Source organism: Macrobrachium rosenbergii, chromosome 31 (genome assembly GCF_040412425.1).
Source record: "Macrobrachium rosenbergii isolate ZJJX-2024 chromosome 31, ASM4041242v1, whole genome shotgun sequence".
Lineage (NCBI taxonomy): Eukaryota > Metazoa > Arthropoda > Malacostraca > Decapoda > Palaemonidae > Macrobrachium > Macrobrachium rosenbergii.
Window position 1 is genome coordinate 33,089,103 of NC_089771.1, and position 16,444 is coordinate 33,105,546.

At 36.9% G+C, this 16,444-nt stretch overlaps 1 protein-coding gene across 1 annotated transcript in view; it reads left to right on the forward strand.

The window, feature by feature from the left end:
- The window catches only part of LOC136855521 (dual oxidase-like), a 163,056-nt gene that overhangs the window by 30,287 nt on the left and 116,325 nt on the right, over positions 1-16,444 (forward strand). The window contains 1 exon segment of the mRNA XM_067132636.1: positions 15,922-16,109. Within this exon segment, the coding sequence (XP_066988737.1) occupies positions 15,922-16,109 (188 nt within the window).

The following is a 16,444-nucleotide window of genomic DNA, read 5'->3' on the forward strand; positions in this document are numbered from 1 at the left end:
AAGATGTGAATTATCTTATCTTTATTGGTATGTTACTTTGTGATTCGTTTAAGTATTGCTAACTCAATCCTAACTTGCCAATGACATTGTATCCAATTTCCCTCTCTCTCTCTCTCTCTCTCTCTCTCTCTCTCTCTCATAATTAACCTGTTTATGCCTAGTTGGACGCAGGCTTCAATCATCATCAAACAAACTTGCCGTATCGGTCAAGCTTAAGTGCTGTTGATTGAACGGTGCGCATCTAATGCATGCTCTGTTGAAAGCTGCTTGCTATGACGAATCACATTAGTTTTGAGAAACAAAGCAAAGGCTGTGATTAAGCTGCCTGAGTGTGGCCTGTTTATACGAAGAGAGAGAGAGAGAGAGAGAGAGAGAGAGAGAGAGAGAGAGAGAGAGAGAGAGAGAGAGAGAGAGAGAGAGAGAGTATACTTTGATACCCAGTCCTTCGTCGTAAGAGAGAGAGTGGGAGAGAGATTCTGGGAGAAAAAAAGAGACCCAGACAGAGAGAGAGAGAGAGAGAGAGAGAGAGAGAGAGAGAGAGAGAGAGATTCAGGGAAAGAAAGACCGAGAGAGAGAGAGATTCAGGAAAAGAAAGAAAGAGAGAGAGAGAGAGAGAGAGAGAGAGAGAGAGAGAGAGAGAGAGAGAGAGAGATTCAGGGAGAGAAAGAGAGGCCGAGAGCGAGAGAGGGAGAAAGATTCAGGGAGAGAGAGAGAGAGAGAGAGAGAGAGAGAGAGAGAGAGAGAGAGAGAGAGAGAGAGAGAGAGGGGTCAGTCTTCCACGCAGTGAACTCAATTCCAAAAGACATTCATTTGAAATCCTTGAAGGGTCAGTCGACTAAACTGTGCCTTAACTCCAAAAGATATTCACGTAAATACTTTCCAACCTTAATCCTTCATGACCCGTCTTTTCCATTATGATAATTCGAGTTCGTTATAGCGTACAGCGTGAATATTAATAGCCAGAGGGGGCGGGTCGCCCGCCTTTGCACTCTGCGCACTGCTGACATGATTCGTGAATACAGATGGATTCGGTTGTATCTATGATATTCATATAATGTCAATGATACTGTGAATGAAATTTTAAAAATTACCACTATAACTGATACTATATCTGTGCTCTCATGTAGTGATATCAGTAATACTGTATCTGTGATATCATATAATAGAATTGATGCTATATCTGCGCTTTCATATAATAATATAATTGATACTATGACTGTGTTCTCGTATGATAATGGAATTATAAATTTTTATAATTTCCTTCTTACTTTCAAATATGCTGATACCTATTTTAACTTGAGAGTCTCATAATTCAAAACATTACATAAGGAGCTTACAGATATATATAGATATTATATATATATATATATATATATATATATATATATATATATATATATATATATATATATATATATATATATATATATAATATAACATTAAATGTAATAGCGAAATTAAGCTGCTGGCCAACAGAGGTAATAGTTATCTAACTGGTTCAGCAGTCCTTGATACCAAGGAGATGAAATGGCTCTCTCTCTCTCTCTCTCTCTCTCTCTCTCTCTCTCTCTCTCTCTCTCTCTCTCTCTCTCTCTCTCTCTCTCTCTCTCAAGTGGGGCCAAGATAACGGGCGTCTTGATGTTTCTGGATCAAACCTTAAAGAATAAAAATGGATTTTGGGAAAAAAAAAATTGGGAATGAACTAAAAATAACTCAGACTAAAAAAATTGTTTTTTCCCAAATTTGTCATGAAATTAATACTTTCGTTGTCATTTAGCCAGTGGCTATAATTTATTTCATCGAATTAAGTGCAGTCCTTGATATCAAGGGCATCTGGGCATTTCATGGACTTGTTTTTCGTAATTTGTCCATTTTTTTTTTGTTTACTGATATTTAAAATATATCTATTTGGCGTTTTTATTTTTAGTATCCAAGGCAGCATTTTTAAAATCATGATTGCAGGTGTCTTGAGTATAGGGACTTACCACTAGCGGATCCAGAAAAATTTCATAGGGCTACCAATTTTTATTGTATATACATATATGTATATATATATATATATATATATATATATATATATATATATATATATATATATATCTCTATATCTCTCTCTCTCTCTCTCTCTCTCTCTCTCTCAATATTATTAGTATTTCTATAATAGATTTTTATTTTTCCCATTTTTATATTTCTCATTTATGTCATTATCTAAATCTTCAGTATTATTATTTTGTCATTATTTTTCATGGGGGGGGGGCCACGTGCCCAGGTGCCCCCACCCGAATCCGCTAGTGAGTGAGTACTGTATAGTATGTAAATATATCTAATTGCCGTTTTTACTTTTAGTATCCAAGGCAGCATTTTTAAATCATAATTGCAATGGTCTCGAGTATAGCGACTTCTGTATAGTATACTAGGATCGATAATCCAGGTTATGCTCATTTAATGTATCGCATAATTTATTTCCAATGCGTTTTCAGTCACTTCAGTACAGCCACAAAATTCCTCTCGAAAACATGTGTCACTTTTAGGGGACCGAATCTTAATTTGCTTAAGACGACCTCGAGGTACTCGTCATTTTATAATAATAATAATAATAATAATAATAATAATAATAATAATAATAATAAATCAGTCAATCGTTTTTTTTTTTTTTTTTTTTATCTAGGTTTTATATTTATCTTCGTTTCTCTATGAGATATTCCGAATATGCCTATATATGTCTTTGACATGTCTTGGACTGGTTCGTGCTAAATGGCGGTCGTAGGCGACTTGTGTCCCTGGGTCCTGAAACCATTCCGAACCTGTGACTCTCTAAGGGAAAAATGACTCACGGTCTATCTGTTGCGTCGTGAGATTCAGGGACGAAAAACCTCTCAAAGGTATCTGGAATTCCCAAGACATTTCTCCAAATTTGCTCTAATTCGTGAATTGAAGGTCTGATGTATCCGTGATCGCGAGGGACTAAATCCGATTTTGAAAGGTTCTGCAATTGTTACGGAATTCTGTATTTTTCCTTTGAAATTCAATTCATTATTCCTTTAGTTTTTATTGATGTATGAGTGGTATTGTTGCGGCGTTTATAGAATATAATATCTGTTCTTTACTTTCAAAAGAAATTCTAAGGTTATATTGCCTTGTTTTAGTTTTCTGTAAAAGAAAACTATTGTGCCGGCTTTGTCTGTCCGTCCGCACTTTTTTCTGTCCGCCCTCAGGTCTTGAAAACTACTGAGGCTAGAGGGCTGAAAATTGATATTTTGATCACCCACCCTCCAGTCATCAAACATACCAAATTGCAGCCCTCTAGCCCCAGTAGTTTTTATCTTATGTAAGGTTAAAGTTAGCCATAATCGTGCCTCTGGCAACGATATAGAATAGGCCACCACCGAGCCGTGGTTAAAGTTTCATGGGTCGCGGCCCATACAGCTTTATATCGAGACCATCGAAAAATAAATCTATTTTCGGTGGGCTTGATTATACGTTTTAGCGGCTGGATAGAAAACTCGATTGCGCCTAAGAAATTTCGGCGCATTTTTTACTTGATTTTTTTTTCCTTGCATTTTCCTCAAGGCTTGAAACCGGGAGACACTTGAAGTCGCTGTTGCCTGATTGAAGCGATTCTGGTTAGCTTCGGCGAATGGCTGAAAAGTGCCACGCTGGTTTCTGCGGTTCGCGGAACATACAATTGAAGATACTTCGCCACGTATGAAAATGACTGCTGCAAGCAGCCTGTTCCTGCGCTAAATGGGGGGACCCGGGCCCGTTCTCGCCGTTACTGACGCAAATGATCTGGTTGTGTACTCGACTTTTTTTTTTTTCTCTTCTTCCGGATGTCCGGTTGGAATTTAGGCGAGGGCTTTCTTTTTCTGTTATGGAGTAAAATTTTTTTTTTGTGGGTTAATGGCGAGTTTACGACCCGCAGCCCCTATTTTCCTCGTGGTTTAATCTCTCATTTGTTCAGGTTTTCAAAAGTGGTTTTTATTTTTTAGGTCGTTCCTCTCTCTTCAGTTTTAGAATTTTAGAGTTCGTACAGAGATGCCACGAATTTAGTAGATATGTGTATTTTTTTCTAATCACAAATTTCTAAAATGGTATATAGTATTATTATTATTATTATTATTATTATTATTATTATTATTATTATTATATTTGTATATTTATTATATAAATTTATATATATTATTATATATATATATATATATTATATATATATATATATATATATATATATATATATATATATATATGTGTGTGTGTGTATAAATAAATACAAAATCTCTAAGTAAAGGACGACAGTCGAAAGGCCTTGCAGCACTCCGTTCCTTGTCTTTCCTTCGTGGATTTTGCCTTTGTGTATTCATCACGTTCCGTATTTTCGTGATTCAGTTATACATATATATGTATATATTATGGTATGAGTATACATGTGTATATGTGCGCAAGTAGTACTCATGCACACAAGAAAAATCATTCATCTATTAGATTACACTTTATTAACAGTACAGATAATAGATTATCTCCGTTGCCTATAATCTGGAATGAGAAATATCGCAAAATTCCAGCCTCCATTCTTGACGCAGAATCTGGGCTTATATTCCCCATCGGATGAAATTTCATAAGGTGATAGATAACCCGAAACTACATATATACGATTGCCCCATTGGTGATGCCGTGATGATAGGGACCATCAATTTTCGTGTGATATATTGGCGTCTGGTATTTCAGACGTTCGGTCTTTGTCGAGTGTTTCAATTCTAAAGGTGAGTGATGGAGGATCGGGTTTTATTCAGCTGTTTTCCTCAAGCACCCGATTTTCTCTCTCTCTCTCTCGATGTATTGCAATTACATGCAAAGTTTTTTCTTTTCCGATAGAAAGGTTCCCCTAATATGGCAGGTACAGGCAGTTTCCATTTTTTTCCAAGTAGAAATAGCTCTTCTCTCTCTCTCTCTCTCTCTCTCTACTATGGCAGATACAGGCAGTACATGTTTCTTTTTTTTCCTGTGTAGAAATAGGCTCCTCTCTCTCTCTCTCTCTCTCTCTCTCTCTCTCTCTCTCTCTCTCTCTCTCTCTCTCTCTCTAGTTTGACAATACACGCAAGATTTTTATTTCTTTTCACCAAGTACCAAAGCCCTCTAAACGCATTCCAAGAGCAGTGGCAAATGCCGCCAGACTGTGTATCATAACATATTCATTCCAGGCAGCTCACACACACACACACACGCACATTCCAAATCAGCTGATGGCGAATGTCAAGTGGGACCTTCGCCGACTCTAATGAGCCTTTTGGGTCATTCTGGTGGTAATCTAGATGCATACCACACCCGAGTAGAGATCATTATGCTCTGGGAATGGCGGTTTGATGAAGTTGCTTGCTGCACGAGAGAGAGAATCTCTCTCTCTCCTTCTTCTCTTCTTTTCTTCTTCTTCTTTCTTCTTCTCTTCTCTTCTCTCTCTCTCTCTGTCTGTATATATATATAAACTTGTGTGCTAGTGCTAAAAGAGAAGAGAGAAAAGAGAGAGAGAGAGAGAGAGAGAGAGAGAGAGAGAGAGAGAGAGACACACACTGGCACTACCTACTTCCCTATCTGAATTGCAGCGACCATTTACACGAAAAGCCAATATTTCTTGGCCCCTTCAACAAGAGAGAATCAGCTGACACATGTGACTGCGTGCCTTCCACCTGCTGTCAATCAGACTCCTACGCTAACAGCCCATTTAGGCAAACACCCCCACTCCCACCCCACCCTTCGGCACATTGCTGGGTACCAAGACCGCAATCGTTTCTGGGGTGCTCTGTTCTGGAGCCAGCTCCATTACGGAACCATCTTGCCTAGTTTATGCTTTCGACTGAGCTCGTCTCCTCCTTCTTCTTCTTCTTCTTTCTTCTTCTTCTTCTTCTTCTTCTTTAGAAACGGGTCGTTACGTAGATTACGACTTCGGGTGTAGAATTTTCGTGGGTTTTTAGAAAATTCTTTCGATTTCACTCGCGTCTGGTTATAAAGTTGCGGGTGAGCTTGGCACATGACTGGTGATTTTTGGGTGTTTGTGTGCGTGCAAGCGCGTCCATCGCCTCAGTGTTTCTTACCAGTCCTTATTTGGTGTTTTGTAATAAATCTAAGTTTAAGATATTTCAGCAGTTAAGTCATACTCATGAGTTTTTTCGGTGTATATGGTCAATTTTCATGTAGTAGTTTTGTGATTATAATTGCTTATGGTATGAGGTTACGTGAATTTTCATGTTTTTAAAGTTATGTCCTTTTTCATATGCATACATACACATACACACACATATATATATATATACATACATACATCTATACGTATACATATATAGTATTATATATATATATATATATATATATATATATATATATATATATTTTTTTTTTTTTTTTTTTTTTTTTTTTTTTTTTTCAAGAGTTTGATTTACGCCTGAGAGTCGCCTAAAAACCTGAATGTGGACTAAGAGCAATTGAGTCCCAAGCGGAAGTACTTGAAACTAATTGCAGTGCAGGAAGTGAGCTAAAATTAGCAGACAGCTTTTAGATGACGATACCACAAAAAAATTTAAATGTACAACATTGTAGGAAATTAAATGAACCGATCGAATTTCACCTGTAAGCGGGGAACAATCAATTTGAAGAATCAGATAAATTTAGTAAATGATTTAATAAAGACTTAGCAACGAGAGGACAAAAACAAGTCACGCAAACGAGACAATGGAAGGAAGTAATAAAAGAATTGATAATGAACCGATCGAATGTCTCTTGTGAGTGAGGAACAATAAATTTGAAAAATTATATAAATTTTGGTAACGATTAATAAAAAAAAAAAACTTAGCAACAGCAACAAGCAACAAAGGACAAAAAAAAAAAAAGTCACGCAAAAGGCACGATCGAAAGAAACAAAAGCGAGAGAATTGATAAAAGCTTCAAAGAGCCGTGAAGGAAAGTAAGAGGGGTGGGGGGTTGTGGGGGGCGGGGGAATGACGGCAGACGGAATGTAAGAGTAATATCAAGGTTAGTATATAACGGGTGATGTGAGTTGTTAACACTTGCCTTTCGATTATTTTTTGTCTCTTTGATTTTCTTTGCTTATTTACTGGGGGCGGCGGGTAAAGAAGGATTAGGAGAGTGGTGGCCTGTTGCCTGAGGAGAGAGACAGTTTGGTCTCTGAAATGTAGCCTTTATATTTTCCACAGTTTTTGCCTTTCTATGGGCTCTCTTATATTTGATACATACATACATATATATATATTTATATTCTCTCTCTCTCTCTCTCTCTTCTCTCTCTTCTTCTCTCTCTCTCTCTCTATATATATATATATATATATATATATATATATATATATATATATATATATAGAGAGAGTAGAGAGAGAGAGAGAGAGAGAGAGAGAGAAGATGAGAGAACATGGTTTGTGTAGGGTGAATAATCCCAAAGAACTGATCACTTGAGACGTTTAAATATCGAACATGTCGTGTCACACAGTGTGGTCATCGATGCCAAAAATGTATCCATCTTCCTTGTAATATATAAAAAGAAAAAATTCTGGTAAATCTCACATTAACAAAATCCATAGCATAATTTTCTGCCTCTATTCTCAATAAACACTTTTGCCAGCGGCTCAAATTCAGGAGGGAAGTTTAAAGCATGGCTCCCCACAAAAGCAGAGAGAGAGAGAGAGAGAGAGAGAGAGAGAGAGAGAGAGAGAGAGAGAGAGAGAGAGAGAGAGAGAAACGGTATATAGTGTGCATTTTCGTCCCGCCATTATGGAAGGATCAGTTACGATTCGCACAGGAAGAGGCGGAGGAGTGAGTGAGAGAGTGAATCGGGTGGTCCGAAGGTTTTGGCTTTCACGGAGTCTTTGATCTAAAGGTCTTTTGATGAGTGTGAATGGCTTTTTTTTATCTTTTTTATCTTTTTTTCATACAAGTAACTTGTGTTATGTTCATAGGCTTTTATTTATACGTCGGCGTGTATATGGTTTTGATATTTTAGTCGCGTCTCTGAGTTGTGTCTGATAACATCAGGTTTTTAGATTTCTGTAAGAGAAGACTATTCAGATGGCTATTTGTCTGTCCACGAGGTGCACTGTAGGCATTACTTAAAGTTCTTTGCAGCGTTCCTTCGGCCCCAACCTGCAACCCCTTTTATTCTTTTTACTGTACCTCTGTTTATATTTCCTCTCTTCCGTCTTTCTTTCCACCCTCTCCTTACAGTTGTTTTCTAGTTGGTTTCCTCCTGTCACACCTTTCAGACCTCCTTTACTCTCAATTTCCTTTCAGCGCCGAATGACCTCATAGGTCCCAGCACTTGGCCTTTGGTCTAAATCCTATATTTTAGTCTCTTCTCCCCGCTTAACACTTCGGAATTCTCTCAGCAGGTACAAACCACCCCAAAACGTTTGACCATTTTACCAGCATTCCTTGACATTTCGAGCGTAAATATTATTATTATTATTATTATTATTATTATTATTATTATTATTATTATTATTATTACAGTCTCAGCTTTCATTCATATCGAATACCCAAACCTCACTTCCGTAAAGGATATGTGAATCTTCGGCACCTTCACACATTCCAACTTTGGCCTCAATTGGCTATCTTCTGTATCAGACATTTTAAAGGGCTTCTTTTATCTCTGGCTTCCGTTTTGCTTTTTCATGATTAGCCTTAATTTTCGTTCTGACGTCATGTGTGTGTGTGTTTGTGTCATTTAGTATGTTTTTAAATATGGTGGAATGTCGCTATCATTGCAACTAGAGTATGTTACCCTTTTTCCTGCGGATTGTCGTTGCTGGACCAGTATTATCTCTCTCTCTCTCTCTCTCTCTCTCTCACACACACACAAGCAAGTAGTACATTGTAAAACTGAATGTGCTTGTATTTTCTTATATGTAATAATAGGGAGGTCACCATTTTCCTTTCTTTCCTGGAAATCACCCAGAAAATTATGATTCCCTGTCAGACGCGCCTTGAAACGACTCTTTTATATAAGTTTATCTATAAAAGAACCAATTTTTATGAAGTTATCTCTGAAAGAACCAGTTTTTCTAGAGTTATCTCTAAAAGTACCAATTTTTGTAAAGTTATCTCTCAAAGAACCAATTTTTATAAAGTTATCTCTAAAAGAACCAATTTTTATGAAGTTATCTCTAAAAGAACCAATTTTTATAAAGTTATCTCCCAAAGAACCAGTTTTTATAAAGTTATCTCAAAAAGTACCAATTTTTATAAAGTTACCTGTAAAAGAACCAAATTTATAAAGTTATCTCTAAAAGAACCAATTTTTATAAAGTCATCTCTCAAAGAACCAATTTTTATAAAGTTATCTCTAAAAGAACCAATTTTTATAAAGTTACCTCTAAAAGAACCGAAGCAAAAGCATTTTGAAGCAGACGCGTTTATTTATGGAGTACAGCTGCTCACCTTGTAAGACTCCAGATTGGCCGAATACACAGTGTTTACTCTCAATCTCACGCTTATATTTATCTTTTTATTCCATTGAGCGAATCGAATTTGAGGTATTTTTTGCCCTTGTTTAGTGGGCAGTATAATCTCTGTACAGTTGAATATTGATGGTCATATTTACCTTTAATATTATTATATCATTCTTCGCCCTTGCCTTCGGAGTAGGGCGTGTGTCATTTTCCGTGTTGGTCGAGTTCTTAAATCAGCCCTTAGAGTGGCTATATTCTTTTTTCTTACGTTTACAGTGACAAAATAAAATGTACACTTTTATTCCATCTGTGACGTCGGCCTGCAATTATTTGCCTTTTATTTTTCTGTAAAAGAAAACTATTGAGGTCGACTATTTGTCTGTCCGTCCGCACTTTTGCTATCCTCTGCCCTCTGATCCTGAAAACTACTGAGGCTAGAGGGCTGCAAATTGGTATGTTGGTCATCCACCTTCTAATCATCAAACATACCAAATTACAGCCCTCTAGCCTCAGTAGTTTTCATTTTAATGTTAAAGTTAGCCATGATTGTGCGTCTGGCACCGCCAAAGATGCCAACAACGCAGGCCACCACCTGGCCGTGGCTGAGAGTTACATGGGCCGCGCTTGAGAGTTTCATACAGCATTGTACGCTTTACAGAAAACTCGATTGCGCCGAAGAAACTTCGGCCCATTTTGTACTTGTTTCTTTTTATTGGTAATTCCTTTCGGGACTGACCTAAACAGGTTAATTAAGTTGCCTATCAAATATCTCCCTATACTTAATAAAGGGATAAACATCGTGTCTCTATCCGCTCCAAAATAGAGGAAAAAATATCCCGATAATTCGCCTACCGCACTCAACATTTCAGTCCAAAACTCACCGTTGAGAATTCCCACCCTTTGAGCGAAGTCCCGAGGGAATGGGACACGTGAAATATCAAAGACGAAGGGCATCAAGGATCCTCAAATAACGATTTGTGTTTGCCAGGAACACATTGGGGGGAGTCCTTGAGAGGAAAAATTCTCCCCCGTCCTTACAATTATTGCTTGATTGGTCACGTTCAGACTCTGATTTCACATGATAGATTAAAAATGTTCGTCGCCGTCATTCTCTCTCTCTCTCTCTCTCTCTCTCTCTCTCTCTCTCTCTCTCTCTCGATGACCTTTGTTGTTGAAACGCCAGTTTGCTGGTCCATCTATCTACCCCAGGAAGTCTTTGCCTTCATTTTTGTTTGTTAGCTTAATTTATTTCAGTATTGCAGGAAAAGTGGAGTTGGGTACTTATTGGGCACTGTCTGTTTGCTAAGTGGTGGCATATGGGTATGTAAGTGTGTGTGTGTGTGTGTGTGTGTATGATGGATGAATAGTTGTGTGGGTGTATTTTCTGTATAAATTTTGCTCTGTATGTCTACGTTGTTGTAGGAAATACTTTTGTGAGACCAAGTGAAATTACTATTGTTGAAGATTAGGGACAGAATGTCCGCTTAAAAAGGGATTGGTTGTCGAAAAGGATTAGGGACAGAATGTCTGCTTAAAAAGGGATTGTTTGTCGAAGGGGATTAGGGACAGAATGTCTTCTTAAAAAGGTTCCTTGCCACGTGCCTTCGGCTACTAGCTGCAACCCCTTTCGTTCCTTTTACTGTACCTCCTTTCATATTCTCTTAATTCCATCTTACTTTCCACCCTCTCCTAACAATTGATTCATAGCGCAACTGCGTTGAGGTTTTCCTCCTGTTACACCTTTCAAACCTCTTACTCTCAATTTCCGTTTCAGCGCTGAATGACCTCATTAGTCCCAGTGCTAGGCCTTTGGCCTAAATTTTATATTCTATTCATTTAGATACACACTTCCCTTACCTCCTCCTGTTTGCTTGCAGGCACCTCCAGGATGCAGAAATGTTTTCCTGAGAATGAGAAAGTGTTTGTTTATTTTGCGTTTGGAGACGCAAAGTCCTTCCGTAAAGCTTGATAACTGGAAGTAAATATTGACTGTGGAAAGTGCAGTAAGAAATTTTATTTGCCGTTTGTTTACAATCGAATGTTTGATGTAGATGGTGGATGTGAATGTGGAAATAGGTGATACTGGTTATTAAGTAATTATTGTACTGAATGTTTTTGTATACATATATATATATATATATATATATATAGATATATATATATATATATATATATATATATATATATATATATATATATATATATATATATATATATATATATATATATATATATATTATATATATACAGAGGACAAGTTGCCGTTTGAAGATCAGAAATTGCGAAAAGACGTTGCTTAAGATCACATCCTCAGAATAAGTTGGATTTCCTAATCAGGTACTGTGAAACCATGATACTCCAAATTCGTTCCAAAAAATCCGAAATCTCTTCTTGAACTGATTTTGGAATAATTCAGGAGAATCGACTGGGCAATACCACTACGCCTCTCAAGAGGAAGAAGCCCTTGGTGCACTGTAGGCATGACTCAAGGTTCTTTGCGGCGTTCCTTAGGCCTCTAGCTGCAACCCATTTCGTTGCTTTTACTGTACCTCCGTTCATATTCTCTTTCTTCCATCTTACTTTCCTCAACCCTCTCCTAACAAACGATTCATAGTGCAACTGGAAGGTTTTCCTCCTGTTAAACTTTTCAAACCTTTTTATTGTCAGTTTCCGTTTCAGCGCCGAATGACCTCATAGGTCCCAGTGCTTGACCTTTGGCCTACATTTCCTATATTCTATTCAAGAGGAATAAGAACTTGGCCTCTCCAGAAAACAGAGCGGCCTTCAGAGAACGGCCTTCCCTGGGCAGCCTTCAGAGAACAGCAGATGGCCAGCATCACAACTGCAACAAACCAGAATGGTCAAGATCTCGGGAGATCAAGGGGGAATCTCATATATATAAAATAATACTATCTGTCCATTCACTTACGTTCTCTCTGACAGTGAGAACGTTAGAACTCGCACAGCTTAAGGATTTTCAAGTGTAGGTTTAACAGTACGCCGAGATATATACTCGAGAGTAATTATCTTATTTTATCCCCAGTTAAAAGATCTGACCAAGGCCCTGGCTTCGCGTGGGCACTTTGTATTAACACGGTTTCAGTTGTACGTCAGTCTTTACACTCTGTATAATTATATACCAGTCGAATGAGTTTTTTCTGTTACCCAATTTTTTTTTTGGTAACGTCACCACTATTTTAAGAGGGTTGCCCATTTCCTCTCTTGCATTTTAGTCTACCAATTTTCTTCTTTTTTTTTTTTTATTTATTCTCGTCCCTTTCAGGGCGTGGTTAGCTAAAGCCAAAAATATCCAGTTCTGTTACCCCGTTACGTCTGTGTCAATTCTAGCAGAAGGAAAATGAGGCAAAATATTTCCTCTCTCTCTCTCTCTCTCTCTCTCTCTCTCTCTCTCTCCGTAGGCTAGCTACCCTGCCTTTGTGTGGCAGTAAATATGTATCTGTTTATCTATTTATCTAGAGTAAATTCTATCATAAATAAATGAGGCAAAATGTTTCCTCTCTCTCTCTCTCTCTCTCTCTCTCTCTCTCTCTCTCTCTCTCTCTCTCTCTCTCTGTAGCCTCTGCAACTATCTATCTTTTAGCCTCAACGTGGCAAAAAATATTCTCTCTCTCTCTCTCTCTCTCTCTCTCTCTCTCTCTCTCTCTCTCTCTCTCTCTCTCTCTCTCTCTCTACCCTGCCTTGTGTGAGAGCAACTATCTATCTTTTAGCTTATCAACGTGGCAAAAATATTTCTCTCTCTCTCTCTCTCTCTCTCTCTCTCTCTCTCTCTCTCTCTCTCTCTCTCTCTCTTTTAGCTATCTTTGTGGCAACAACTATCTATCTTTTAGCTTATCAACATGCAAAAATATTCTCTCTCTCTCTCTCTCTCTCTCTCTCTCTCTCTCTCTCTCTCTCTCTCTCTCTCTCTCTCTCTCTCTCTCTCTCTCTCTGTAGCCTAGCTACCCTGCCTTGTGTGAGAGCAACTATCTATCTTTTAGCTTATCAACGTGGCAAAAATATTCTCTCTCTCTCTCTCTCTCTCTCTCTCTCTCTCTCTCTCTCTCTCTCTCTCTCTCTCTCTCTCTCTCTCTCTCTGTAGGCTAGCTATCTAAGCTTATCCTGCTCTCTCTCAGGAGAGCAACTATCTATCTTTTAGCTCATCAACGTGGCAAAAACATTGCTCTCTAAATAGCAATAATTCTATACCAGTCTCGTGCCCGTGACAGCGTCTATAAATTTGTCAGGCAATATATCACAGAGACTTACTCTTCTTATAAAAATTTCTCCATAAATTCCTCTTACGAAGAACGAAGGAAATTAGTGTTGATGGCTTATAGAAACTTGAATGGGTTTATTAATATTTGTGTATCTAATGACAGACGAATGTCAAGAGGAAATATTGCTTAGGGTTATTTGATAAGCGGCTGTGCTGTAAATAGTTAAAAAGTGAATATCCATGTTGTCATTAGTGATATTTTTATTTTTATATATATATTTGGAAATGAAATTGTTACATGTATTTGCACATTCTCTCTCTCTCTCTCCTCTCTCTCTCTCTCTCCTCTCTCTCTCTCTCTCTCTCTCTCTCTCTCTCTCTCTCTCTCTATCTATATATATATATATATATATATATATATATATATATATATATATATATATATATATATATATATATATATAAATTAATATAAATTTATTATATATAAATTTATATATATATAATTTATATTTATATTTATATTATATATATATTGTAGTGTATATATATACATACATACATACATACATACATACATACATACATACATACATACATACATACACACACTATTTAAAATCATATTCACTCCCCCCACCGACTTTCTCCTTCCGCCAGCGCATTACGGAATGAAATATCTAAAATATCGTAATTCCTGACCTCTTGCGCTATCTTAATTGCTTCACGTTAAGTTTCTAACGATTCCTAACGATCGTTTGCTCTTTGTACCAGCTGCGCTTGCGCCCTAGCGCAGCCGTGGGGGGTTAGGGGGGGGGAGGATTTGCGCAATTCTGCGTGCGATGGTAAACTTTTCTTTGTGCAAGACTTAAAGGCGGTCTAGACTTTTATCTTTTTTTTTTTTTTTTTGCTTTATTTCAGGGGAAGTATGTACTAGATTTTCCTCCGAGACGTGACTGGGAAATTAGGTTTTTTTTTTTTTTTTTTGTTAATGCATCATTATTTCTTTTCTCTTTATTTTTCTTTTTCTTTTCGTCTCTCGGATATCCAACTTGACGCTAATCGCGTTGGCTTTGTCAGGGATATAATCCATCCACCCCCACTCTCTCTCCTCTCTCTCATTTCTATCTCTCTCTATGTTATATATATATATATATATATATATATGAAATATATATATATATATGTATATATTAATTATCTTTATATATATATGGAAATATTATATTTATATATATGTATATATATTAATTATCTTTATATATATGGAAATATATTTATGTATATAGAGAGAGATATATAGTTATATTTAGTATATATGTATATATATATAAATATATAATTTCTGTTTATATACGTATATATATTTCTATTCATATAATCATTTGCGCTTTGCACATGCAAAACACATTACTCAGTGGAGCCCTCGTGCAAATAGCCAACATAAACACTTCCCACACACACACACACACACACACACATACACACACATACACACACATACACACACACACATCATTTGCGTTCTATGTATTTTCCTCGTCTTTCTCAAGAAGCGGGTGATGATTTCGACACTCGAGAAATCTCTCTCTCTCTCTCTTCGTCTGTCCATCCGCCATTGCCGTGTGGCCTTCACCTTGGGTCGAATGCAGGGAGGAATTTCTCTCTCTCTCTCTCTCTCTCTCTCTCTCTCTCTCTCTCTCTCTCTCTCTCTCTCTCTCTCTCTCTCTCTCTGAGGTGGTCAGATTGCACATCAACTGCGTTGCCTGTCTCAGTAATATATATATGTATATTTATATATATATTTATATATGCAGATATAATTATCTATATATATACGTACACTATGTATGTGTGTATATGTATATATATATATATATATATATATATATATATATATATATATATATATATATATATATATATACATATATATATATATATATATATATATATATATATATATATATATATATATATATATATATATATATGTTTATTTGTTTATTTGTGTGTACATATTATATATATTTTATTATTCTTAACTCACAATCTACAATTTCATTGCTCTCTCATTGTAGTGTAAATACAAATATATAAATATACATCCATATAGATAGATAGATACATAGATAGATAGATAGATTCAAATGACAGCCACTTTGTACCCGCTATACCTATTATTTATCACTTAAAATACATCATAACAATTTGTACCTCTCACAACCTACAATTTCGCATTTCTCTCTCTGATTGCAGGTCAAGTCGTGTCCTCGGAAATCCTGCAGGCGTCAGAGGCAGGATGCCCCATCGAGATGCACAAAATCAGCATCGAGAAGTGCGACGAGATGTACGACAAGGAATGCCGGGGCGACAAATTCATGCCATTCCAGAGGGCGGGTTACGACGACTCGACGGGGCAGAGCCCCAACAGCCCCAGAGAGCAGGTAGGGTGTTATTTTATAGATCCTGTATATATTTTATGTATACATATATATATGTATTATATATATGTATATACCTGTATATATATGTATATGTGTATGTGTATATATACATATACACATAATATTCTTCAGAAGCTTTTTGTCTCGAACGCCTGCCACGCGGCTCCTCGATCCTCACTTGTCTTTCCTTGAATCGGGTCTGAATATGATATTTTCATTCGTGTATTTTTTTATTTCTATTGGCTTTTCGAGTGGCAATCTTATGGGTACTCAAAAATCATTTTACAAAAATATTTGTCTCTCCGTCCGGGCTTTTTCTGTCCACCCTCAGATCT